This window comes from Callospermophilus lateralis, chromosome 3 (assembly GCF_048772815.1).
Source record: "Callospermophilus lateralis isolate mCalLat2 chromosome 3, mCalLat2.hap1, whole genome shotgun sequence".
Lineage (NCBI taxonomy): Eukaryota > Metazoa > Chordata > Mammalia > Rodentia > Sciuridae > Callospermophilus > Callospermophilus lateralis.
In genome coordinates, this window is record NC_135307.1 from 12,039,596 (window position 1) to 12,064,958 (window position 25,363).

Genomic DNA, 25,363 nt, shown 5'->3' on the forward strand with positions numbered 1-25,363 from the left:
GTCTGGTGAGGGGACAGTGTGGTGAGAGGGGTCATGGTCACCTCCCTGCTGTGGCTGTAGTCACAGCTACTCAAAGCCAGGGTGGGAGCAGCCAGGTCTGGGGCACAGAGGGTCATGGTTGGATGTGAGGTGTCCCCAAAGCTCACGAGGGAGACACTGCAGAAGGTTCAGAGGAGAAGTGAGGGTTGTGAGGACCTAAAGCCAACCAGTGATCCTCCCTGAGGGGTTACCTGGGGGTCCCTGAGGGAGGTGGGGTGGCTGCAGGTAGAGGGCACAGGGGACATGGCAATTCCCAAATAGGACAGCAGTTCTCAGGATGGACATGCCCAGGCCCACAGGACTTGGCCTCAGCCAGTCATCCTTGACCAGCACCTGCCTGCACAGCACAGGAACCTCACACACATTGCGCAGTGTCACCAAGAGCTGCTGTGACCAGGAGTCCTCACAGAACTTCAGGACACACAGGGAGACACAGAGACCACAGGGTCAGGGTTGGCCAAGCCAACCATTGTTTAATGTCATCTGGGAGGGGCCCAGCAGGGCAGGGACCAGAATCTGGTGCCCAAGGTGGCTAATGTTGTGTGGGGTTCACCACCTTCCCCACAAAGAGGAGGCTCTTGGTGGAGTGCTCATAGATGAACACGAGGAAGGGCCTGTTGAATTTCACCTGAGGGGCAAGAGTCAGGGCCATGGGTCCCTTAACAGTGTCCCCTTCATCCTCTGTGCCTCTCTCATCGATGGTCAGCACAGCCTTGTGCAGGGCCTGGAGGGGAGAGAAGCAGAGGGGCTCTGAGGTCCTGCTGCCCCACCCCAGGCTGCAGCAAGGCCCCACGTGGGAGCCTCCTACCAACAGGACCTCACCAGGGCCTTCCTGCTGGACCAGCCTGTCCTGTCCTAGGCCTCCCTGTGGGTCACTCAGGTATCCCCACCCATCTCGGCCTCTGCCTGACTCAGCCTGCTCCCCTCCCCCTCCTTTCCTGACCTCCATCTGTTCTGCCCTGGGATGTGACCTCAGGGCACAAGAGGAAGACCATCAGCCTCCATGTCACCTGCACATGTATCCCCTCCCCCTGTAGGGCTAGGAGAGACTCTGGTAGTGACGTCCCCAGTGCCCAGACCCCTATAGGAAGCCACCCACATGGACCTGCAGTTGCCCTTGGTCCCCTCCTGTTTTCCCCAGGAAGTGGCCCACTGGACTCAGGAATGATTCAGATTTGCTGGTTCACAAATAACTCTAAATGTCACAGATGGAAGATTCCAGAACATTCTATGAAGATACTGATCCTAAGCCTCTCAGTGTTAATGTGGGTAAACAGAAGCCCAAGGACTCAATGGCTCAGGGAAAGGAAAATATAAGGGTCAGTGGGCCACTCAGGGAGGTCCTTGGAAGGAACACAGGAGGCCACCTCCCTGGCTCTGTCCTCGTCCCCCATCAGAGCTGGTGAAGCTCTGAATTCTCAGTAGGAGTCGTCTGGCCCTTGCTGTGTCCCTAGGCCCCTCCATCAGCCTCAGATCTGAGGAGGCCCCCACAACTCTGGCCTGCAGACCCCTGGACCATGGCCATCCTCACCTGGGAGACCCTCAGGGGAGCGTCCTCCGTGATCCCAGACAGGTCAGCCTCATGGCTGAAGACCTTGGTGATGCCCAGACTTGTCAGGACGCGCTTCAGATCCATGGTTTCAGAGATGCTCAGTTTGGGGAAGTGTACCGTGGCTTTGCTGATATGAAGATAGGAAATGAGGGTGGTCACAGAGTCTCTGGGGTTCTGCTGGGCCCCATGGTGCTCTGAAAGTGTTTTTGTCCTGATTCATTATCTTGCGTCCTGCCCTGTCCCCACCCACATCCATCAAAGTCCTTTGACTTTTACCTTCAAAGTAAGAAGTCTTTTTACCTTTAGCTTCCTGGACCCTTGGCATGGAGAATGTTCCCGTCAGTGGGAACATCTTGTCCTGTGGCCCCTGCACACCCCCTCCCCCAGGAGCCTTCCAGGCAGTTCCAGGGTGTCCTCCCAGAAGCAGGTCCCATCCTGCAGCCTGTGGTCACACCAGCCTGCCCAGCCAGAGCCTCCACAGGGCCTGTGGCCAAGGGCATCATGGGTCAGTGCAGCAGGACTGGGGGACACAGGCTCAGTTAGGGAGAGTTTGTCACCGCTAAAACCCAAGGCTGCAGGCTCATCTGGTGTCCCCAGGGTACTGTGCTGAGGCTGCACACTGGCACCAAGCCTCAGGGACCAGTCCCAGGATGCATTGCACTCTATTCCCAGCCTGAGTGCGGGGACCTCAGGAGGGCTGGGTGGACCAGCAATGGTGACCATTCAAGTGCAGCTTAACCTGCACATGTGCGTCACATCTGTCTGTAATGTGCCTCCGTCACCAGTGGCCATGGCAGGGCTCAGGACAGTGCACCTGCTCTGTGTCACATACCCAGCTGTGTGAATTCTGGGACAAGTGAACCAGCCTGAGATGCGACAGAGAATCAGAGCCTGTGGGAACGTGCCCTGAGCTCCCAGCGCTGCCTGTTCCTGTTCTGGGCCTCTCCATGCAGGTGCTTCCCCTGTGCACCTCGGCCGGTCCTACACCAAATCCTCCCTCTTACTGCCCTAACCTGCAGGCCCAGGTCTTTGTCCTTGATTCTGCCACAACATGTGCTAGTGTCAGTGCCCCAGCGAGGCCCTGGATATTGGGAGAGGACCATGTACATTCTTGGGAGGGAAGTCCCCCCTCCAGCTGGATCTGTGTCCTGCTCTTTGACCACTGTCCCTTCTCAGCTGCTACCTGACCTGAGCCCTGGCATTTCCTGTAGCACAGGGTCATTCCCTGTAGCTGTGACCCCAGGGATGGTCCCCCCTGCTGCCCGTTCTGTCTTCTGATGCATTGATCCTGAAGGAGCTTGAGGTCTGTGCCTGGGCCGTCCAGCAGGTCCCTGCCTGGACTCACCCGGTGTACTTTTTTTTCAGGAACTTGTCGAGGAATTCCTTCGTGATGGTGTCCTCCACATACTCCATTCTCCCCACCTTGGGCATGATGAAGATGGCGGTGGCGTTGCCCAGGTAGTCCATCTTTAGCAGCATGCTGTCCAGTGTGGGGCAGTAGTGCAGGTCAGACATGCCCAGGCGGTTCATCATGGGCACCCTCACGGTGGTGGCCTCGTCCACGTGGAAGTCTTGTTCCTTGGTGTGATCTACCTTGAAGGGTTTCTCCCATGTGCCTGGACAGAGGGAAGGTGGACGGCAGCAGGTAGGATGGAGGCTTGGGTGTGAGAGGAGAGCAGAGGTGCCCTCAGCCTGCCTGGGGGGAAGCTCCTCACCCGCTTCTGCTCCATCCTGGGTGATGGGGTGAGGGGCGTTCAAGTCTAGAGGATCAGCGGGGATTTCTAGATCCTGACAGCATTGTCCATGAAAGATAGGACAGTCACATCCCAAAGAGGTGAGATGGCTAGTCCTATGTCAAGGCCATTGAGAGGGGAGGCAGGATGTGGACCCAGGCCTTGCACACCCCAGCGGCCACACTCCACAACAAGAGTTGTTCCAAGGACTTTCCATGAAAGGCCACTCCCTCCCACCACCTGCCACAGTGTGCACCAGTGGCTCTCTAGTTAGGAAACATTACACGTGCCCCTCCCTGCTGGGGTCCCCAGTGAGCAGGAGGACAGTCAGGACTCTGATGCGTCCTGCAGAAAAGTCCATGATTTTGACGGTTTTATCAACTCTTCCCTAACTGAACTGATGGACATTTCAGGGCCTAGGCCTGGAAGGTTGGGGAGCCACTCTGAGAGGCCCTGCCACAGTGCAGACAGTGCTGTCATGGAAAGTTCCAGAACTGGTGGATGGAAAACAGCTTTGGGGTTTCCATGGGAACCCACTCAGGCTGATTGACTCATCTTACCTTTAAAGAAAATGTAGTTCACCAGGGCGAGAACTGAGTCTCTGTTCAGATCTTTCACCAAATCCACAATTTTTCCTTGGGTCCCTTTCTCCACATAAGTGTTGATCTGCCTCTTGGCCTCTTCGGTGTTTGTGAAGTTGGTGGAGAAGGCCTCTGAGTGGTACAGGTTCTTGACATCCTCCAAGAACTTGTCCAGCAGCTTCCGATTGTGGTCAATGAAGAGGCCGCTGCCGGTGGTCAGCTGGAGCTGGCTGTTGGACTTGTCAAGGGTTTGGAGAAGATTCTGGAAGCCCTGGTGGATGTCAGCCTCTGAGATCTCCGTGAGGTTGAAGCCCAGGCCCTCCAGGATCTGGGTGTGAGTGTCAGCCTTGGTGCCCAGCGAGAGCGAGGCCAAGGCTGTGGCGATGCTCACAGGGGAGAAGAAGATGTTGGTGGTGTTGGAATGATGGGCCAGCACACGGTAGAGGCTGAAGGCAAACTCGGCCAGGTTCGGGGCGATCCTGTGGGAGGCTGGGTGTTCCTGGTGGGGCTTGGATTCATCTGTCTCCTCAGAATCCTCAATCAGGCAGCCAGTGGCCAGGCAGCTGAGGCCAGCCAGCAGCAGGAGGCCCCACGAGATAGAGGACGGCATCGTCCTGCAAGGCAGAGGAGGTCAGAGGCCTGAGTTCGGCCCAAAATGACTCTCTTTGGCAGAGCCACCAGGGTGTAGTGAGCTCCAAGACGGCCCAGCCTGTGCCAAGCCCCTCCTCCTCCTGCACCACTGCAAACCCCCAGGGAGACGCAGAGCGGCCCTGAGCCCTACAGGGTGTGAATTCTCTGCTTCCTTCACAGTCCTGTGGGGACAACTGCTCTCCTCCAAAGCCTAGAGGGGTTCAGGTGCACGTCCAGGGTTGGCCAGCAAGTGGAGTAGGGGACCAGCTCAGGCACTAGCAGACACTGGCACTCTTTGACCCTGGTCATCTTCCCAGCCCGCCTCTCCCTGGCTGTCCCTCTGCTGCCTGGCTGGGCTTGGCTGAGCCCACACCATCTTTCAGAGCCTGAGGTCAGGAGATAGGTGGGTCTCAGCAGGGTAGGGACATATGGTGAGTGGCCTCAGGGCCATAAGCTTTGGCTTCATGTCTGGACAGGACCACTGCTGTACCCTTGACCTTGAGCAAGGATCTGAGCACCCACGGACCTAGGACTAGACTCTCAATTTGAATGAAGGGGCGTTGGGAGAGACCCAAATGAATGATGTCCTCTGTGCACAAACGTTGGACTATATACTACAGGGGTGTCTGTCAGGAGGTGAGAGGCTGCATGGGGGAGGTGGGGGAAGGTTTCCGGCCCAGGTGAGCACCTCCATCCACCTCCTGTGTCACATCACCTACTGGGATTGTTCCCTTTAGAGTGAGGTTCTGAGGCCCAGAGAGGGTCAGGGCCTGGCCAAGGCTGCACAGAGAAGCTGAGGCAAAGGTGGAACAAGCCTTGGTTTTCCCCCTCTGGGACCAGGGGCTGAGACAGTCCTGCGCTTGGGATCCAGGCTCACTGGGGAAGGTCAGCTCTAACCCCATGAAAGTGGCCTTCCCAGGGCTCCCATTCCCCTGAGTGCACAAGGTGGGCTCAGAACCACGGCCCGTGGGGGAGTTGTCTGGGTTCTGTGGCTGGGCGCATCTGGAGGGGATGGAAGGTGCCAGCCGGCTCCTGGGTGCCCTCTGTGGCCTTCTGTTTTCATCGGCAGAAGGGGAGGAAGGTCCTCACCCAGGCAAAGGGGCTTCAGAGGCTGCCAAGAGACAGTGGCGGGAAAGGCCAGGCCACCAGAGCCAATGTCCCTGCAACTGCTGTGTCCACACATCAGCTCCCCAGGGCTGTGAGCTAGATGCCCTCTGCCACTGCTCAGGAGGGCTGGTGACCCACCAGAGGTACTGCCAAGTTCTGGGATGGCTGGGCGAGATGGAGGGGACCTCTGTGGCTACTGTGGCTAAGATGACAGGAGGCCCAGCTGCAGCCTGCCCCGTCCAAGCTGCCTGCGTCCTGCCTGTACCTGCCCGGGACCAAGAGGCTTCCAGAAACTGTCCCCAGCGAAAGACATACTCACCATTTACTGTCCCAGGACTGGTGTGGTGAAGGGGGCTGAGGAGGCAGAGCCCTGTCCTTGTCCGTATTTAAGCAGTGGACACAGAGGGGTGATGGGGGAGGCTGTAGTGGGCATTAGCCAAGGTCACCCTGGTTATCAGAGAAGTAAACAGACAGGGACTAAGTCCATCGGCCAGATCCCCAGCTGCCACCCACGCTGCCATCGGTGCTGCCTAGGGGGTGCACAGCCTCTGCAGAGTGACCACCTCTTGGCCACAGCGCCATGAAACATGTCTCTCAGGCTCCTGAAGCATAGGAGGGAGGTGAAGCCCAGGGCCAGGTGGAACGGGGGCCCGTGGGTTTGACTGGGGAAGGATCAACTATAGATTCCCACAAATCCTCAGGAGTTCCTGAGCCCTTGTCCTTAATCTCTACATCTGGTCCTAGTGTCCACCTAAAGGCCGAATGGACATTCTTAGGAAACAATGAGTGTCCTGCAGTGGACGGGGCCTTGGAAAGGGGAACCGCCTTCCCTGGAGGCCACAGGAGCCTTGAGGTCCAGGGAGCTTCAGGAGGACCCAGGGGCTGTGTGACCCAGCGAAGGTCGTCTAAGGTCATGGCAGAGTCAGCAGCCGTGGTCGCAGACCAGGGAAGAGCTCCAGTGCCCAGGACCCTGTCCCTGTTGACCCATGAAGTGAGATGTGCTTTGGAAAATATCTTGTGGAATTTCCAGTTATCAGTCAAATAAGGCTTGAGAGCCTTAGGGCCTTCCTTGATTTTGGTTCACACTTGTAAAACTCACCTAGACACACACGTGTGGAGACACACACACAGGAACACGTAGACACACCACAACACACTCTGTCCTGTCTCACCAGGCCACATAAGCACCATGAGAGGCCACACCTAATGGTCTTCTGAGGCTGGGGCTGGACAGGGAAGGCCAGCCATGACCTGGGAACGGGGTGCTCTGCACAGGGTGAAGATGGAGATTCCCATGTTGCTAGGGAGGGCAGCAAGGATCAGGAGGGTGACTTGTCCTGTTTCCTACATGGCCACAGCATCAAGCCTGCTTGCAGGCCCAGGCCAGGCCCTCCCTCAGAACTGACCCAGGCTGCCTCCCCAGCAGGCCCTAGCTCCCTGACCTCTGTCTCCCTCTGAGCCCCGGGTTCCCACATGAAGAAAGGACACTGCCTGCCCGGCCTCCCCTGCTGAGAGGGACTGGTGAGTGGGGAAGAGCTATGAGGCGCCAGCCCCTGTGGCGGGGTCACTAGGACGGCCCTCTGCCTGCCTTGGGAGGGCCCCATGCTGTCACATCAGCCTCCTGTACTTGGGCATGAGCAGGGTTCCTGCCCCCTTTGTGTGCCCAGAGAGGAGCCCACAGAGGAGAAGCCCAGGAAGCTGGGGCCAGGGGCAGGGGGAAGCCACCTTAGACCAGGTGGCTCTCAGTCAGCGCTTCCTGCTCTGGGACCCCAGGCCTCTCTCTGCTCGGAACAGACCTAGGACCATGGCCAGTGTCCACAAGAGGGCCTGAAGTGTCTGTGCGCCCACAGGCCCAGGCCCCTCCTGAGACCACGTTTGATGCTGAATCTGCCTGTTGGCCCAGGTCTGTGCACAGGTCTCTGGTCACCTGCCACCTGAGTACCCCCACCTGTGTGGGCTCCTATGGGGAGTTAACCCCTCAAGGAGGTGAACCTGCCCTCCAGGTCTGATGACCGCTCTGTGCCCACTCACAGAATAAAGACCGAGTCATTTCTCCCCATCCTTGGTGACCAGGCTCCTCAGACACCTGCTCATCAGGTCACTCAGGAATGTGTGCAGCTCAGGGGGTTATTTCTGAGCTGGTTTGCTCCCGAGTATCCAGAGACAGGGGAGCAGGCCAGGGCCAGACCCTTTTCTGTTTCCCACTGACGGAAACATTCTCCATGCCAAGGGTCCAGGAAGCTAAAGGTAAAAGGACTTCTTACTTTAAAGGTAAAAGTCAAAGGACTTCGATGGATATGGGTGGGGACAGGGCAGGATGCAAGATAATGAATCAGGACAAAAAACACTTTCAGGGCACCATGGGGCCCAGCAGAACCCCAGAGACTCTGTGACCACCCTCATTTCCTATCTTCATATCAGCAAAGCCACGGTACACTTCCCCAAACTGAGCATCTCTGAAACCATCGATCTGAAGGCCGTCCTGACAAGTCTGGGCATCACCAAGGTCTTCAGAGATAAGGCTGACCTGTCTGGGATCACGGAGGACGCTCCCCTGAGGGTCTCCCAGGTGAGGATGGCCATGGTCCAGGGGTCTGCAGGCCAGAGTTGTGGGGGCCTGCTCAGGCCTGAGGCTGAGGGAGAGGCCTAGGGACACAGCTAGGGCCAGGTGTGCTCGTCCTGAGGATGCAGAGCTTCACTAGCTCTGATGGGGGACGAGGACAGAGCCAGGGAGGTGGCCTCCTGTGTTCCTTCCAAGGACCTCCCTGAGTGGCCCACTGACCCTTGCATTTTCCTTTCCCCAGGCCATGGAATCCTTGGGCTTCTGTTACCCACATTAACACTGAGAGGCTTAGGATCAGTATCTTCATAGAATGTTCTGGAATCTTCCATCTGTGACATTTAGAGTTATTTATGAACCAGCAAATCTGAATCATTCCTGAGTCCAGTGGGCCACTTCCTGGGGAAAACAGGAGGGGACCAAGGGCAACTGTAGGTCCATGTGGGTGGCTTCCTATAGGGGTCTGGGTACTGGGAACGTCACCACCAGAGTCCCTGTGCTGAGGACCTCCTAGCCCTACAGGGGGAGGGGATACATGTGGAGCTGACATGGAGGCTAATGGTACTCCTCTTGTGCCCTGAGGTCATATCCCAGGGCAGAAGGGATGAAGGTCAGGAAACGAGGGGGAGGCAAGCAGGCTGAGTCAGACAGAGGCTGAGATGGGGTCAGGGGGTACCTGAGTGACCCACAGGGAGGCCTAGGACAGGACAGGCTGGTCCAGCAGGAAGGCCCTGGTGAGGTCCTGTTGGTAGGAGGCTCCCACGTGGGGCCTTGCTGCAGCCTGGGGTGGGGCAGCAGGACCTCAGAGCCCCTCTGCTTCTCTCCCCTCCAGGCCCTGCACAAGGCTGTGCTGACCATCGATGAGAGAGGCACAGAGGATGAAGGGGACACTGTTAAGGGACCCATGGCCCTGACTCTTGCCCCTCAGGTGAAATTCGACAAGCCCTTCCTCGTGTTCATCTATGAGCACTCCACCAAGAGCCCCCTCTTTGTGGGGAAGGTGGTGAACCCCACACAGTAGCCACCTTGGGCACAGTAGCCAGTCCCCCAGGCGCCCCACTTGGACTCTGTCTTCCTCTTCGACTGTTCTTACAGGCCTTCGCCTTGGACTGATTTGTCCTTATAGAACCCATGATCCCACAGGAGAGGACACACGCAGGAGGCCAGGTGAAGGTGACCGGATATAACCTAAGTCTTATCCAGCTCTGAGTCACCAAACCTCAGACAATGACAGAAACTGTACCCCTACCCAGGACAGGCAGGGATGGTAAAGGGACACTGGTCCAGGTGCCCATACATTCATTTTGAAATACTTATGGTGTGTGCCTCCTGCACCGTGGAGAACATGGGACAATTGAAGCCACTCCTGCTTGTAGGCTGCTTGGTGCACAGAGTTGGCATTTTCAAAATACTTCCACCCTGATTATCCACCCACTCAGCAGTCTCTACTGCCGCAGTCTGGCTGGGCACAAATAATCGGGAGAACACGAGGCACTTGTAGGTTCAAACAGAAACTACTTTACTGCCTGAACTCAAAGGGAACTCTGTGAGAACTCAAAAGCAGCGGGCACCCCAGGTAGCAGGCGCCGCCTTATTGCCAGACAGCAGAGGTTTATATACACAAATGAAGGCACAGCTTGTTTCAATTTAGCATCATCCAGTTACAGCAATCAGTCATTATCTTAATAATTACACACAGTTTAACTTAATTATCATCATTTTAATGGCTTGCTGGCGTTACTAATCAACCACTCCTTCTGGCAAAATGCCAGGTGCCATCTTGACTTGGTTGTGGCTCTCAACACTCTACACAAACCCCTCACCAAACAGTCTGCATCTCAGAGACCTGGGCTCTGCCTAGTAATTGGAGAAATCTCTGCCTAAGACTGGAACCAGACAGGTTGACCAGAAAAGAGTGTGTGAAAGGATGTCCCTCCAGGGCACAGGCAGTTCCATTTGGGAAGGAGGTTTGCCATCAATACCCATAACCGAGACCTGGGAAGGAGACAGAGGCCCAGAGTGGGCAGGCCAGATAGAATAGGTCATCCCCATGTCCACAAGGAAGGTTATGGACTTACCCACTACCTGGAGCATTATCCTAGGCTCGGCAAGGGTTAAGGGGGTCCTCGAGTCTGGGCTTCTTCAATCTTCTGCGAACCCCAATAGTTCAGGAGAAGGAAACTTCTGGCTGGTCATGCCCCATGTGGAGACACCAAGGAAGGGCCAGCCATGGGGCAGTCCTCCTCTAAAGTCCTGTCTGCTTACAGGTGGGGCGCAGCCTGGAGGGGGCATGGGTTTGGGCATTGGTGAGCCCAGTGACCTTCTCATCCACATTTGAAGCAAGCCCCTGGTGGAGGGGGTTGCTGGCTTCCCCCGTGAAGCTCTCGCTGGAGCTATGGGCCTCAGGGCCGCAGCCAAGGCCTGGGTTGCAGTGTTACCTTTGTCTGCAATGGCTCCTGGTCCACCTGTCCTGCACCACAGATTCAGCCGATTCCTCCCAGGCATTACAGACTTTAAAGGCCATTTTCACCAGATCTTGGATAGGGGTCTGAGGGCCCTCCTCAGCTTGATTGAGCTTTGGGTTAGCTGGAAAGAGGACCTGGTGGGACCGGTTGTGGGCACTGATAGGAGAAGAGAGGATTGAGTGGGGGGAGGGATCCATTGAGGGGGAGGGGAAGGCTTGTATCAGTAGAAGGGGTGGGTGGAGGAGTCATGACTGCAGGAGAGGAGGAGGGAGAGCAGGGGGAGAGGGATGGAGGAGGGTTCTGCAGCGGGGGAAGAGGAGCTGTGGTAGAAGGAGGAGAGGGAAGGGAGGGTGCAGGTGTGGGAGGGGAGAAGGTGTGTTTCCTAAGAGCGTCCATTCGGCCTTTAGGTGGACACTGGGAACAGATGTACAGATTAAGGACGAGGCTCAGGAACTCCTGAGGATTCGTGGGACTGTAAAGTTGACCCTTCCCCAGTTGAACCCAGGGGCCTCTGTGCCACCTGGCCCTGGGCTGTCATCTCCTCCTATGGCTTTAGAGCCTAGGACACAGGAAGCTGGGGCAGGAGCACCACAAGGCCAAGGCCAGCCTCAGCATCTTAGTGAGACCCTGTCTCAAAATAAAAAATTAAAAGGACTCAGGTTGTGGTTCAGTGATAGAACATCCTGGGTTCAAACCCTGGTACTAAAAAATAAGAAAGAAAAGAGCCCTGTAACTTCAGGTGAGTAAATAGGTGAATGTCTACACAGATCAGGGTCAGGACAACACTAATTTGTTTGTTTGGTTGGTTGGTTGGTTGGTTTTTTTTTTTTTTTTGTACTAGAGATTGAGCCCAGAGGCATTTAACTCCTGAGCCACACCCCACCCCTACCCCAGCCTTTGTATATTTTATTTAGACACTGGGTCTTGCTAAGTTGCATAGAGTCTTTCTAAGTTGCTTGGACTGACTTTGAACTTGCAATCCTCCTGCCTCCGCCTCCTGGGCTCCTGGGATTACAGGTATGTGCCACTGGCCCAGCAGGGCATGGCTCTGAGCAGGACATATCTGCTGCTTTCCCACACCTCTAAGGTGTGTCTCAGCAGAGGGGACCCCCAGGTCCTCCCACCTCCCCCTCCTGATGGCCTGGCACCAGCTGGTTCCACTGCACTGCCCAGTCAGGGAGGACCGCAGGGCCTCAGGTGACAGGGGCACCTTGCAGGCAGACACCTGGGCAGCTTCAGGAGGTGCCCCAGGCTGATGTCCAGCACAGAAGGCTCCTGCTCCCACAGGAACTCAGTGTCCCCACACTCCTAAGGTGGACTATAAGTCCCCCAGGGGTGTGTGTGAATGAGGGACAGCTCATGGTGCAGGGCAGCCAGTGAGTCTCCCTGTGGCTCCCCGGGCCTGCACAGTAAGTCCTCCCCCAACACCCCCTGAGCTGATCGGGAGGTGCTCGCGGCCTCCTGCCTGCTCCAGCATCCGGGGTCCACCCAGGAGGAGCCGAGGCGGGCACAGCTCAGGACCCACAGGCAGGGCACATCTGAGCCCAGGTGCCGGGCCTTGGCCCTGCTGCTGGGAGACTCGGGGAGGGGGAGGGCCTGGCTCTGCTGCCCCAGCACACAGTGGGCCTCAGGGTGAACGCTGGGGCGGGAGCTGACCTGGTGACTTCTCCTGTGGCCCCTCCACACGTGCACTGGCTCTGAGCCTCCTGTCCTTGCTGGTCTCTGCCCTGCAGGGGGTGGAGGAGGCGACCTGGGCAGCCCTGCCCTCTTCTCCATCTGGGCCTCTGCCCTGTCCCCTTACCCTGCTGCTTTGGGAATCCAGCCCAAGCCAGAGGCCCAGATCAAGGCTCCTGCACTGCATGTCCCCAACCCCCTCATGGAGAAAGGGGGCCCTTGGAGCTCAGCCCATCAAGCTGGCTCCTCAGACTCCGAGGAGGTCCAAGGTCCTGTCCCCTGCACTCACTGACCCACCCTCCGGCCCCAGTGGCCTCTTCCCTTCATCTCCTGCTGGAGATCCCAGGAGAGGTGTGTACCTAACTCCTCGGTGACCTGGCTGCCCTTTCAGCCCTCTCCTTGCTCTTTCTCACTAGGTTCATGGCTTTGTGTCCCATGCGCCAGCCCCGCGCCATTGTGAAGGCTGTGAGTTCACAAAGCCCACCACCTCTGCCCCCAGGAGCTGCCCTCCCAGGTCCTATCTGGATGTTAGTTTGGTATTGACCTTTATTTCATTTAATTGTCCCCGTCCTTTTTGAAAGATGAGGTTCAGAGAGGTTCCACTGTGCCGTGTGGGTGGCACAGCTGCTCTTGGCAATCTGGATTAGAACTCGGTTCTGTTTAAATCTCTTCCTGCCCCAAAGGCTCATCTTCCAGAGAGAAAGCCTCATCGTGTCCACAAAAGGTCTGGGTCAATATTGATGGCCAGGACAGAGCATTGGGCAGCTGATAGGACCTTGGCTATGTATATGCAGGGCCCTGACCCCTGGAGGCAGGTGCAGAACTGTGACAAGAAAGCCAAGCGTGAACACGGGTGATAGCTGGGCGGAGGTCACCAGAGGGACAGCATCATGTTCATTTTGATATTTGTCTGATTCTTTTCCGGGATGAGGACTGAGTGCATTCTGTGTTGGGTCGATCCTGGTGAGGAGAGGTTTATTGGAACTCATGGCTCAGGTTCATGGCCAAGGGTCCATATCTGCTGAGGGCTCTCTTGACGGCCAGACGTCATGAGGCGGCACGGGGGTCAAGTGGCCAGACTCAGGGAGCAGGATGTGTCTCCTCTGGTCTCTCATCTAATTAGACCCCCAGATTCAATCGTGGGGCTGCACCCTGGTGGCCTTATCTAGACCTGCTCACCTCCCCAGGGCCTGGTCCAGGCTCTACTCTCTTGATCGCTCACCGTGGGGGTTAGACCCTGCTGTGCCTTTCAGGGGCACCATCATCACTGCCGATGAAGAGGTAGGCAGCACCTGCGTGGGCTGGGCACCTGGCACACGGTCGGTCAGCTGACTCTTTGGCTTGGTGTCCATCACTGGGCAGGGGAGTCGTCTTGCCTGTGCTTGGGACATGGCCCTCCCTTCTCTGTTTGCAGGACGATGCCATCCTCCGTCTCATGGGGCCTCCTCTTGCTGGTAGGCCTGTGCTGCCTGGCCCCAGGCTCCCAGGCGCAAGATCCCCAGGAGGCCCAATCATCTGATCATGGCCACGAGCATGAGGAACACTCAACCTGCCACAACGTCTCCTCCAAGGTCATTGACATGGCCTTCACCTTATACAGGGAGCCAGCCACATGGTCAAGACACAGCAATGTCTTATTCTCCCCAGTGAGCATCGCGATGGCCTTTGCCATGCTCTCCCTGGGGACCAAGAGTGACACTCACACCCAGATCCTGGAGGGCCTGAAGCTGAATCTCAGGGAGACTCCGGAGGCTAAGATCCATGAGTGCTTCCAGCATCTCCTCCAGACCTTCCAGAAGCCCAGCCAACAGCGCCAGCTGACCACGGGCAGCAGCCTCTTCATCCGCAGCAGCCTAAAGCTCGTGGATCAGTTTGTCCAAGACACCAAGAATCTGTACCACTCAGAGATCGTCCCCGTCGACTTCAGGAACACCAGCGAAGCCGAGAAACAGATCAACAGTCACATGCAGCAGAAAACCCAAAGGCCAGTGACGGGTCTGGTCCACCATCTGGAGAACGACACGGCTCTTGCCCTGCTGAACTACATTTCCTTCCATGGTGAGGTGCCTCCAGCCTGAGCTGGTTCCGGTGAAATGATCCAAAGTGTCCTTCAGGCTCCCCCTTGTTAAACTCTCCTTCACGATGCGGAAAGGAACAGGGCAGGGCCTCTCCATTGGCCTCCTCGGGTTTCCACTAGGAAACGATTCAGTCCATTCTGTGAACCCAGGAGGCTCGGGAGGGAACAGCTCAAGCTGGTCATGGGTCATCTTTTCTGCAGGACCTGTCAGAGCCCTGACTGTCCTCCTGCTCACTGGGGATCCCCAAGAGGGAGGGACACACGTGATGGTTCCTAACTAGAGAGCCACAAATGCAAGTGGTAGCAGGTGGAGGGAGGGAGGGGCCTTTCATGAAATGTACTTTGGACAACTCTTGTGGAGTGTGGCAGCTGGGGGTGTGCAAGACCTGGGTTCAAATCCTGCCTGCACCACTCATTGACTTTGACTATAGAGGAGCCATGTCGTCTCTTTTGGATGTGACTGTCCTATCATGTCATGGGTAAGACAATATTCTGTTGTTAAGTCACACAAAGCATGACACTGTGGGTACTCAACACAGCTAAGCAGCTGGCATGGACCCTCAGCCTGCCACCTGCCAGGACTCCAGGGCCCCAGGTCCTAAGGCAGCTTCCACTGCCCCAGGGCAATGGCCAGGGGAGGCCAGCAGAGTCAAGGCCAGGGTCGGCTTCCTCCCACCCTGGCTCCCTTGTTCCTAGGCGGAGTCCAGTGCTGAGCCCCAGGACCTGGCAGCACAACTGAGGGGCCAGCTCTCGGGGACTTAGGGCAGCTCTTGTCCCGCCCAGCACCATCTCCTCCTGCCCAATGAGATATCGGGGCTCAGGCTTCCCTGAGGCACCTGCCACTCTGCTGCTTGTGAGGGTCAGGGACTGTTGTCCAGCACAGGGGGAGCTCTGGCTTCACATGGGTCCAGGACGAGGACTTAGGGGTGTCCTGAATACAGACAAAACCATGTATCCACGAGGGACAGGGAACCATCAGGAAAGAAGCACCCAGGGCCATCCTGCCATCAGTGTTCTTAGCACCTCCGGGGACTCTTAAATCCACATAAAATCCACCTAGAGCCATGTCGGTTTGGAGTTGGGTTTTCACATTAAGCCTGACTGTATCCAAATCCTAAAACCCCCTCTGGCTTTCCATTATTTCCACATAAACCTTTCAGCAGCCTGTTTCCATCTTCATCCCATTTGACAGACACTGAAACTGAGGCTCAGAGAGGATCTTCACAGGAAGGCGACTCAGGGCACCCTGGTGGCTGCCTAGTGCCCAACCTACATCTCACCCCTCCCTCCCTGCCTCCCTCCCTCCCTCCAGGCAAATGGAATGAGGAGCCCAATGCTGAGCGGCACATTGTAGAGAACTTTCACGTGAACAGGAAGATGACCATCAAGGTGCCCATGATCAACTGCCTGGGCAACTTCTTCCTATACCGGGACAAGGAGCTGTCCAGCTGGGTGCTGGTTCAGCACTACGTGGGCGACACCACCGCCTTCGCCATCCTGCCGGACCCAGGGAGGATGCTGCAGTTGGAGAAAAAACTGACCCCCAAGCACTTTGAAGATATCCTGAGAAAGATCGACATCAGGTGATGCCCCGTCCAGGGGCCCACACAGGAGCTGCCAGTGATGGTTGGGGGGTCTTGTCCCCTGCGCAGGGCCCTGTGCTACAGGCTCAGCAGCTGTGCTTTCCATCAGTGTGAGCCAGGCTCAGGGAAGGGTGAGTGACAGGGGAGTGCACCCAGAGACTGGCCTGAGGCCTTCCCTGCCCTCCAAGGCCAGCGCCCTGCCCTTCACCTGGGGGCATGAGCAGCAATGCCAGCACCTTGTGTCAGGACAAGGACAAAGGCCTGGGCCTGCAGGCTAGGGCAGCATGAGAGAGGACTTCCTGGAAGATGGGATGTGGTGCACAGGGGAAGTGCCTGCATGGAAAGGCCCAGAACAGGAACAGGCAGGGCTGGGAGCTCAGGGCATGTTCCCACAGGCTCTGTTTCTCTGTCACATCTCACGCTGCTTCACCGGCCCCAGAAGCCACAGAGCTGGGGCGTGAGGCACAGAGCAGGGCACAGGGGCACGGTAATGAGCCCAGCCCTGGTGCTGATGCAGGAGGCACTGCAGGCAGACCTGACACCCGAACCTGCAGGTTAACAGCCCCTGGGTGGTCACCACCGCTGGCCCACCCCGCCCTCCTGAAGCCACCACACCCAGGCTGGGAACAGAGCACAGGGCAGCCTGGCACTGGTCCCTGAGCTCAGGTGCCAGTGTGTGGCCTCAGCACAGTCCCTGGGCCTCACACCATCCTGGGGACAAGGAGCTGAGCCTGCAGCACAGCAGGGGTCCAGGAAGCTAAAGTACACAAGCCAGTGACTTCCAGTTCTGCTGTGGGGGGGACAGGGCAATAAGTGGGAGAACCAATCAGGAGAGGAAACACTCTCACAGCACGGTGGGGCCCAGCAGAAGCCAGAAACCCTGTGAAACGCCCTCATTTCCCACCTTCATACCAGGCCAGCCAATTTACACTTCCCCAAACTGTCCATCTCTGGAACCATCGATCTGAAGCCCATCCTGAGAAGTCTGGGCATCACCAAGGTCTTCAGCCATGAGGCTGACCTGTCTGGGATCACGGAGGACGCTCCCCTGAGGCTCTCCCAGGTGAGGATGGCCATGGTCCAGGGGTCTGCAGGCCAGAGTGGTGGGGGCCTGCTCAGGCCTGAGGCTGAGGGAGGGGCCAAGGGACACAGCAAGGGCCAGGTGGGTCCTCCTGAGGATACAGAGCTTCACCAGCTCTGACAAGGGACAAGGAAAGGGCCAGGGAGGTGGCCTTCCAGGAACCACCCCCGAGGGTCCCACTGACCCTTGGCCTCTTCCTTTCCCAGGGCCATGGAGTCCTTGGGCTTCTGTTTACCCACATTTACTCAGAGAGGCTTAGGCTCAGTGATTTCAGGGAATGTTCTGGAATCTTTCACCTGTGACATTTAGAGCTTCTTGTGAACCAGCAAATCTGAATTATTTCTGAGTCCACTCAAATGGGCCACTTGCTGGGGAAAGCAGGAAGGAGCAGAGCAATTCCAGATCCATTTGAGTGGCTCCCTCTTGGGGTCTGGGCACTGGGAAGGTCACCACCAGTGTCCCTGTGCCAAGGAGCTCCTAGCCCTACAGGGGGAAGGGGATACATGTGCAGGTGACATGGAGGATGATGATCTTCCTCTTGTGCCCTGAGGTCACATCCCAGGGCAGAACAGATGGAGGTCAGGAAAGGAGGGGGAGGGGAGCAGGCTGAGTCAGGCAGAGGCTGAGATGGGTGGGGGGGCCTGAGTGACCCACAGGGAGGCCTAGGTCAGGACAGGCTGGTCCAGCAGGAAGGCCCTGGTGAGGTCCTGTTGGTAGGAGGCTCCCACGTGGGGCCTTGCTGCAGCCTGGGGTGGGGCAGCAGGACCTCAGAGCCCCTCTGCTTCTCTCCCCTCCAGGCCCTGCACAAGTCTGTGCTGACCTTCGACAAGGAAGAGACAGTGGCCACAGGGGATGCCAAATGGGAAGAAAACACTTTGTTTGAGGCCCCCACTGTCCAGTTCAACAGGCCCTTCTTGCTCATCATTAAGGATGAGTACACCAACTTTCCCCTCTTTGGTGGCAAAATAGTGAATCCCATAGAGAAATAGCTGGTCTCAGGTTCAGGCCCCTCCCTTCCTGGACAAGCCACCTACTTGGTGACATTAAACAGGTTGGTCTGGGCAATATCTGCAAGTGGACTGCAAACCCTACACCCTATGGTCTCTGTGTCTCCCTGTGTCCTGAGGTCGTGTGAGGACTCCAGGTCACAGCACTTCTCAGTGACACTGTGTCAGCTGAGTGGGCCTGACTGGCTGAGGCCATGACCTGTGAGCCCTGGGCACGTACATGCCTGAGATCTCCAGGCCTGTCTGGGAATCCTGAGGGGGTCTGTGACTCAATAGCAGCCCAAGGCCCAGGGTCCACCCAGTGCCCCGTGCCCCCTGCCACCCATCGCTGGCCACACCCACCCAAGAAGCCTCACCTGTTGGTCAGCCTTTGTGCTCCTCTGACTAAAGACCCGACCAGGACAATTTCAGAGCAGGAAACGTTTACCTGGGGCTCACAGTGGCAGAGGTCTCAGTCCACACACAGCCAGGTCCCTTCCTCAGGGCCCAAGGTGAGGCTGACCCCATGGAAGAAGAGTGGGGGGGAAGGAAGCGGCTCACGTGGTGATCAGGAAGCACAGAGAGACTCCACTGGCCAGACACAAATATAACCCCAGAGCCATGTCCCCAGTGCCCTCCCCCTCCAGCCATACCCCATGTCCCCAGTGCCCGCCCCCTCCAGCCATACCCCATGTCCCCAGTGCCCTCCCCTCCAGCCACACCCCATGTCCCCTGTGCCCTCCCCTCCAGCCATACCCCATGTCCCCAGTGCCCTCCCCTCCAGCCACACCCCATGTCCCCAGTGCCCGCCCCCTCCAGCCACACCCCATGTCCCCAGTGCCCTCCCCTCCAGCCACACCCCATGTCCCCTGTGCCCTCCCCTCCAGCCACCCCACCTCCCTCAGTGACCCCAGGTAACCCCTCAGGGAGGATCACTGATTGGCTTTAGGTCCTCACAACCCTCATGTCTCCTCTGAACCTTCTGCAGTGTCTCCCTCGTGAGCTTTGGGGACACCTCACATCCATCCATGACCCTCTGTGCCCCCAGACCTGGCTGCTCCCACCCTGGCTTTGAGTAGCTGTGACTACAGCCACAGCAGGGAGGTGACCATGACCCCTGTCACCACACTGTCCCCTCACCAGACCTGGCCGCTGTGCCTCACAGGGCATGTTCTGAGGGGGGGTTGGAGGAGGTGTGTGGAGCCTTCCTCAATGGGCTGGGCCAGGACCTGACCTCTGTCCTTGTCTTTCCATAGCTGCCCAGGAGGCTCACACGTCCCCTCTTGGAAGAGCTCCCTGTCCCCAGTGAGCAGGAGGGGCTCTGTGTCACTGTCTCCCCCTCAAGCCCACCAGGCCCCAGGCCCCCAGGCCCCCAGGCCACTTACCCTATGTCCCCTCTCCCTAGTCCTGTGCCATGGTCCCAGGGATGGCTCCTAAAGGTCACGGCAGGCTGCGTTGGCTGTGGCAGGGCAAGGACAGCCCCCGTGGAACCCCAGCCCTCCTGCTCTGCCTGGGCACTCACTGGGGCAGTGCACCTGGCCCCTCCTCCAGGGTTCCCCCGGGTCCTCAGGACAGCAGGAGGTCTGGTGGGTGGCCCAGGCTGTCCTGGAGCAGCCCTGCCATGGGGCGCCCTGGCCCCTTCCACCCTCAAGGCTGCTGGGCTGTAGTAGCTGGGAGCCTACAGGTCCCTAGCCAAAGGCTCCTGTTGCCTAGGCTCTCCCAGGATGTTATTTTCCTGTGGACCCTAATCTTGGAATAATGTCCTGTCCACTCAGAGGATAAATGCAGACAGAAAACTCAAGGTAGAATCATATGTAATTGTTATATTTAATTCAAAATGGTGAAATACCATCAAGCTCACATAATCATTCTAATCAATTATTACACCTGGTTCCCAAACAAGTATTCAATCTCCGATTGGCTCACAAGAAGACTTCCAGCCTCTTGAAATGCCACTGGCTAAATGAATCTCATGAATCACAGAGGGTGACTTCAGAAGTCCTAAAGACCTGGCTGGAGGTCCACTCTCATCCTGTCCCTGCTGTGTGATCTGGGTAACGTGAGCAATGTTCTCTGAGCCACATGTCTTCATCTTGGTTACTAAAAACTACTTAGAGTTGGTGTGAGGTTAAACCAGAGAGTGAAATCAGCTTTTCCATGGTGGCTCAGCAGCTGCCCGTGTGGAGATGAAGTTCCGCACTGTGAGCTCTCCCCCCGGGGTCCTGCACCAGGAGATGCTGTCAATCACTCTCCCGCTTCCTCCCGGTGGAAGCTCTGTGCTGCTCCATGGGCAGCCGCTCTGTTCTTACACCCTCCTTCTGCAAATAGACAGGTTCAGAGAAGGAGCTGTCTTGCTCAAGATCACCTAACTAATAAGGGCCTGATCCGGCTTCAGGGGCCCTGCCTGAGTCCGCACCTCACTCCTCTCCTCCTCCCAGAGGGCCATGCTGCACCAATGCATAATTCATGTCCTCCTCGGGTCACAAGGGACACTGCCCATGTTCCTTATGTTTCCAGGGATGAGAACCACGAGGACACTGGCTCACCTGTATCAGATGAGCCCTACCAGCCCGGGCCTCTTGAGCCAGTTGTCCCCTGCAGTGACTGCATCTGGGTAGTGTGAAGTCAGAGACCTCCAACTCCACTCATGGTGTGTCCTGAGCTCTCTGGGTGTCTCAGCAGACTCTCCTCTCCCCTCAACTTTGGGTAATTGGACTCAGCTAGGGAAGACTGGGCACTTGCCTCTGTCAAACAGCACTGAAGTGGCTTCAGGGATGAATCAAATTCAATAGTTAACTGAATTGGGTTCAGCTAAGGACGTCAGGTAAGTGTTCTTAGTCTTTTACTTTGGGTTTTGAACCCAGGTTTTTGCGTCATGACGAAGCACACCACCTGTGGTGTCACAACAGAAACAGGACTGCATCTTGTAGGAGGCCCAGTCAGAATGGGTCAGACAGAACTGGACTTGGGCCAGAGGATAAGTGAGATTGTCCCTGAAAAACCAGCCTCTATCTCAGAGCAAAGCCTGTCCAAGGAAGGGACATGACCTTTGTCCTTGGAAAAACCCACAGAGCACTCCTAGGCACATTCCCACCCTGCTAAGTTGTTTATCTACAGGAGAGATCTGCTGCGCCAGGTGTCCCTGACTCAGTCAGGCTAGGTGGGGACCCATAGCAGCCCCCTAGCAGCCACCAATCAGCATGAGACAGGGAAATACCTGAAATGCCAGATGATCCTCCCAGTAGTTTATGGTGTTGGGAAACCATGTAGCTCAGCACGTACACCACTCTTGGCTTAAACCAATCAGTTCAAATGAATACCCCCTTTGTAGTGACCAATCACCCCTAGACAACTTGTTCCCACCAGTGAATGTGCTAATCATGTATTAGAGTTGTTATTTGATTTTCCCGCGGTGTGTGATGGTTTGCTAAAAGAGGCTATGATGTATGTGAAGTCCCTGCCCTCTCCAAAAAATGTATAAAAATGCTGCAAACCCTGGGTTCGGGGCCTCTCAGCGTCACCAGTTGCTGTGTGTGCGTGCAGAGGACCGAGCTAGCTCGCAATAAACACCTCTTTGCTGCTTACATCGATCTTGGGTCTCTGGTGGTCTTTTGGGGGTCCCGAATTCGAGCTTACCATCCCTTGTTCCTTAGCAATGTAAATCCAGAGTTACAGCAGCTATATTGGGAGGGTTTAATTTGGGTAAAAGTGCTTATTCAAGGGATACATTGGAAAGATAGGGCTAAGAGCCCACAAAAAGCAATACTATGCAAACAGAGATACAATCTGTCAAAATCTCTCCAACAGTATAAAGGAAGTTCTAAGAAAAATGTTTACAGCACCAAATGCCTATATTAAAAGACATAAAAATTCCAAATAAATACTTTAATGTTGTACCTCAAATCCCTAGAAAAGCAAGAACAAAAGACTTCCTAAACCACTAGAAGACAGGAAATAAAATCAGAACTGAAATTAATAAAATTGAAAATGAGAAAACAATATAAAGGATCAATGCAAAAAGAACTGGTACTTTGAAAAGATAAATGAGATTGATTTTTTAAAATTAGCCAAACTAACAAACAAAAGTGCGAAACTAAATTAAAAGAGAGAGAGAAAGGGAGAGATGATAAAGGAGATATTACCACAGACCTTTCTGAAATCCAGAAAATCATTAGGAAGTATTTTAAAATTTTATATTGCAATAAATTGGAAAATATAGAAGTCATTGATGAATTTCTAGATACACGTGACCTACCTAAATTGAACTGAGAAGTCATAAAAAGCCTAAACAGATCCATGTCAAGCAAGAAGATTGAAGCTGCAATTAAAAGTCTTCCAATGAAGGAAAGCCCAGGACCAGATGGAGTCTCAGCTGAATTTTACCTGAGTCTTAAGGGAAGGAACACTCCCAGATTCATCCTATGAAGCCAGTTTTACTCTGACACCAAAGCCAGACAAAGAAACATGACGGAAGAAAACTACAGACCAATATCCCTGATGAACATAGATGCAAAGGTAATTTGGATGTTTAGCGTTCCATTCTGAATTGTCCAGGAAAGTTGAAGAAGCAACTCTGAGCACCAGTTGGGATAGTTTCCCTGGAGCCAGCTCAGGTTGGTGGGACCACCTTATTATGGAAGGAGATGGAATTCACCAGGGCAAGAAGCTGTGTCTTTCCCCAGACGTCTTGCATAAAGATTTCTCTTACATGCTTCGCAGCATCTAAGGCCTGGGTCATCCTGCCTCCACTTCTTAGCTCTTATATTGGACCTGCCTTCTCAACTCCTTGAAGTGCTACTCCCTTATCTAATTATGGAGAAAACAATACCAAATAGCCAGGTTTGAAAGGCATACCCAACTTACACAGAGCTTGGGACTGTGGGGGCAAGTCACATCACAGCCAAGCAGAGGGTGTGGGTACTCTGCCTGCCCACCTGCCAGGACTCTGCAGGTCCCAGGTCCTAAGGCAGCTTCCACTGCCCCAGGGCAATGGCCTGGGGGAGGGGAGGGGGAGTCAAGGCCAGGACCTGCTTCCTCCCCACCTTGGCTCTCTTTTCCTGGGCAGGGTCCTGCAGTACTGAGCCCCAGGCCACTGTCAGCACACCTGAGGGGCCAGCTCTGTGGGGACAGAGGGTGGGTCTCATCCCTCCCTGCACCATTGAGAAATGTGTGCTCAGGGTCCCCTATGGCACCTGCCCATTCTTCTGGCCAAGGGAGTAAGGAGCTGCTCCAGTGGAGCGGGGCTGCCCAGGCATCTGCTCTTCACATGCAGGTCCAGGACAAGGATTTAGGGTGCCCAGAAGGTGTGTACAGTCTGAACTGCCATCTGCCAAGGACAGGCCACCTTCAGTAAAGGGATGCTTAGTTATGGCTTAGCAGCTTCCAATTTTCCATAAGAATCACCAGGAAAGGGCTAGACATATGCCTCAGTGATGGAGCATGTTCTTATCGTGTGTGAGGCCCAGGGTTCAATCCCTAGCACCAAAAAGTAAATAAATAAATAAATCACACAACTACTGAATCAGCCTGATAGACAAATCCAAGTACTTCCATGTTTCCACCAATATTCCTGAAACATAGATATCGCCTCCTGCAATCTCTGGGGCTTCTCACTCATGCTCCCTAGCAGCCTGATGCTTTCAGCCTCATCCCATTTTGCAGATGTTGAAGCTGAGGCTCAGAAGGAGCCTTGAGGGATACTTACTCAGGCCTTACTTGCTCACTTACCTGAACCTTCACTTTGCCCCTGGCTGATGGGCCCCCCTCCCTCTCTGCAGGCCAATGGAATGAGGAATTCCAGGCCGAGCACTTGTTGGAGGACCCCTTCCAAGTGCATGAGGAGACCCTTGAGGTCCCCATGATCCTCGCCTGGGTGGACACGTGCACTGGGACAGCAGCTTTCCAGCTGGGTGCTGGGGGAGCACTATGTGAATGACATCATCGCCTTCTTCATCCTGCTGACCCAGAGAAGAGGCAGCAGCTGGAGGAACAACTGACCCACAAACACCCCAACAGAATCTAGAAGAGCATTGATGTAAGGAGATTCCCAGACCAGGACCCCACCAGCAGCTGCCCAGATCTCTGAGCCACATTAGGACCAAGGCCTCACCAAGACTGGCCAATGTCTGGTGACGGTGGACCCTATCCCTTGGGCCAGAGCTTCTGGGCATGACCTTGCATATCCACAGAGTGCTCACTGCTCAGTTCCTCTAGTATTGTCCAGGTCCTGTGAGGTCCAGTGCTTAGCCCAGCAAGGCAGAGACCACACCCTTGGAGACTTCCCTCTTCAGCACATTCTCTTCCATAGATAAGTGCCCAGGCAGGGACAGCCACACCAGCACTTCCTACTGCATAGCTAAGAATGAGGGCGTGGACTTTCAGGCAAAAGGTTTCATGAGAGTTCAAGAACAGATTGTCCACTGATGAAGCCAGCTCAAATAACAACCCGAGATCCTCCAAAGAACAGTGGTAACTTGGGAATAGCACAACACTGCAGCCACGGGATGCTGGACATGTTCATCTATGGGCTTCTTCAAGAGGTTGAGGAAAGGGCATGTTTTCAAGAGTCAGAGACTACTGACATAAGCTCCTCGGACACAGAAAATGGGGGAGGCCTGAGGCAGGTGTTGGCATCCTTGCTGGGACAGTGTTCTGTTGTAAAGGTGAAATTTTTAAGCTGTTTCTAAGCCGCAGAGCCTGAGTTAAAGTGTAAAAGACCGGACATTGTAAAGTTTCTAAACTGCAGGGCTTGGGTTAAAAAGTAAAAGACCAAGTATTGTTAAGTTCCCCTGCTACCCCCAAGACCTGTAATCCCTGTAGCTGTTAGGACAATACCCGAACTGCCCAGTAAACATTCTCACTGACTCCTCTGGTTGTCTAATAACCTGGGGTTCTGTGAAGCTGGCACGTAGGCATCTCAGGACCTAAAACCAATCAGTTTAAATGTGCACCCTGCTTAGAAGTGACCAATCACCCCCGTCCAATCTGTTCCCGCCAATGAATGTACTAATCAGGTCTCAGGGTTGTTGTTCAATTTTCCCGTGCCTCATGATGATTTGTTCTGATGTATGCAAAGCCCCCCACCCTCTCCAAAAAGTGTACTTAAGCTCTGCCTGACCTCTGCTCTGGGCTCTGGGCTGCTCTCCTTTCTTGAGTGGGCACGGAGCCCCAGCATGCTGGTTCAATAAAACTTCCCCCTGCTTATTGCATGAGGCTGGTCTCTTGTGGTCTCTTTCTCCGACGCTTTGCCGGACCCTTACACTGTGGAGAGCACCTTGTCTTGATTGTTATAGTCT

At 55.5% G+C, this 25,363-nt stretch overlaps 2 protein-coding genes and 1 pseudogene across 2 annotated transcripts; 2 read left to right on the plus strand and 1 right to left on the minus strand.

Annotated features, from left to right (window-relative positions):
- Nucleotides 1-571: 571 nt before the first annotated feature.
- LOC143393614 (alpha-1-antitrypsin-like protein GS55-LT) lies at nucleotides 572-4,515 on the minus strand. The gene is made up of 4 exons (XM_076847992.2): nucleotides 3,885-4,515; nucleotides 2,937-3,207; nucleotides 1,571-1,718; nucleotides 572-763 (listed from the first exon to the last, which is right to left on the minus strand). The coding sequence occupies exons 1-4, from the start codon at nucleotides 4,513-4,515 to the stop codon at nucleotides 572-574; spliced, it is 1,242 nt and encodes a 413-aa protein (XP_076704107.2).
- Nucleotides 4,516-7,959: 3,444 nt separating this feature from the next.
- Nucleotides 7,960-9,223, plus strand: LOC143393615 (alpha-1-antitrypsin-like protein GS55-LT pseudogene; annotated as a pseudogene).
- Nucleotides 9,224-13,759: 4,536 nt separating this feature from the next.
- On the plus strand, nucleotides 13,760-18,071 carry LOC143393543 (alpha-1-antitrypsin-related protein-like). Its single transcript, XM_076847911.2, has 4 exons — nucleotides 13,760-14,399; nucleotides 15,731-16,001; nucleotides 16,917-17,064; nucleotides 17,880-18,071. Exons 1-4 carry the CDS (start codon nucleotides 13,760-13,762, stop codon nucleotides 18,069-18,071), a joined length of 1,251 nt encoding a protein of 416 aa, XP_076704026.2.
- Nucleotides 18,072-25,363: the final 7,292 nt, after the last annotated feature.

Excerpts from the sequence above, each read along its gene's own strand:
- LOC143393543 (XM_076847911.2), top strand. The coding sequence starts at position 13,760 with ATGCCATCCTCCGTCTCATGGGGCCTCCTCTTGCTGGTAGGCCTGTGC. Across the intron at positions 16,002-16,916 it reads CTGAGAAAGATCGACATCAG|GCCAGCCAATTTACACTTCC; the intron begins GTGATGCCCCGT and ends CCTTCATACCAG. Across the intron at positions 17,065-17,879 it reads CTCCCCTGAGGCTCTCCCAG|GCCCTGCACAAGTCTGTGCT; the intron begins GTGAGGATGGCC and ends TCTCCCCTCCAG.
- LOC143393614 (XM_076847992.2), bottom strand. The coding sequence starts at position 4,515 with ATGCCGTCCTCTATCTCGTGGGGCCTCCTGCTGCTGGCTGGCCTCAGC. Across the intron at positions 1,719-2,936 it reads CTGAAAAAAAAGTACACCGG|CAAAGCCACGGTACACTTCC; the intron begins GTGAGTCCAGGC and ends TCTTCATATCAG. Across the intron at positions 764-1,570 it reads CTCCCCTGAGGGTCTCCCAG|GCCCTGCACAAGGCTGTGCT; the intron begins GTGAGGATGGCC and ends TCTCCCCTCCAG.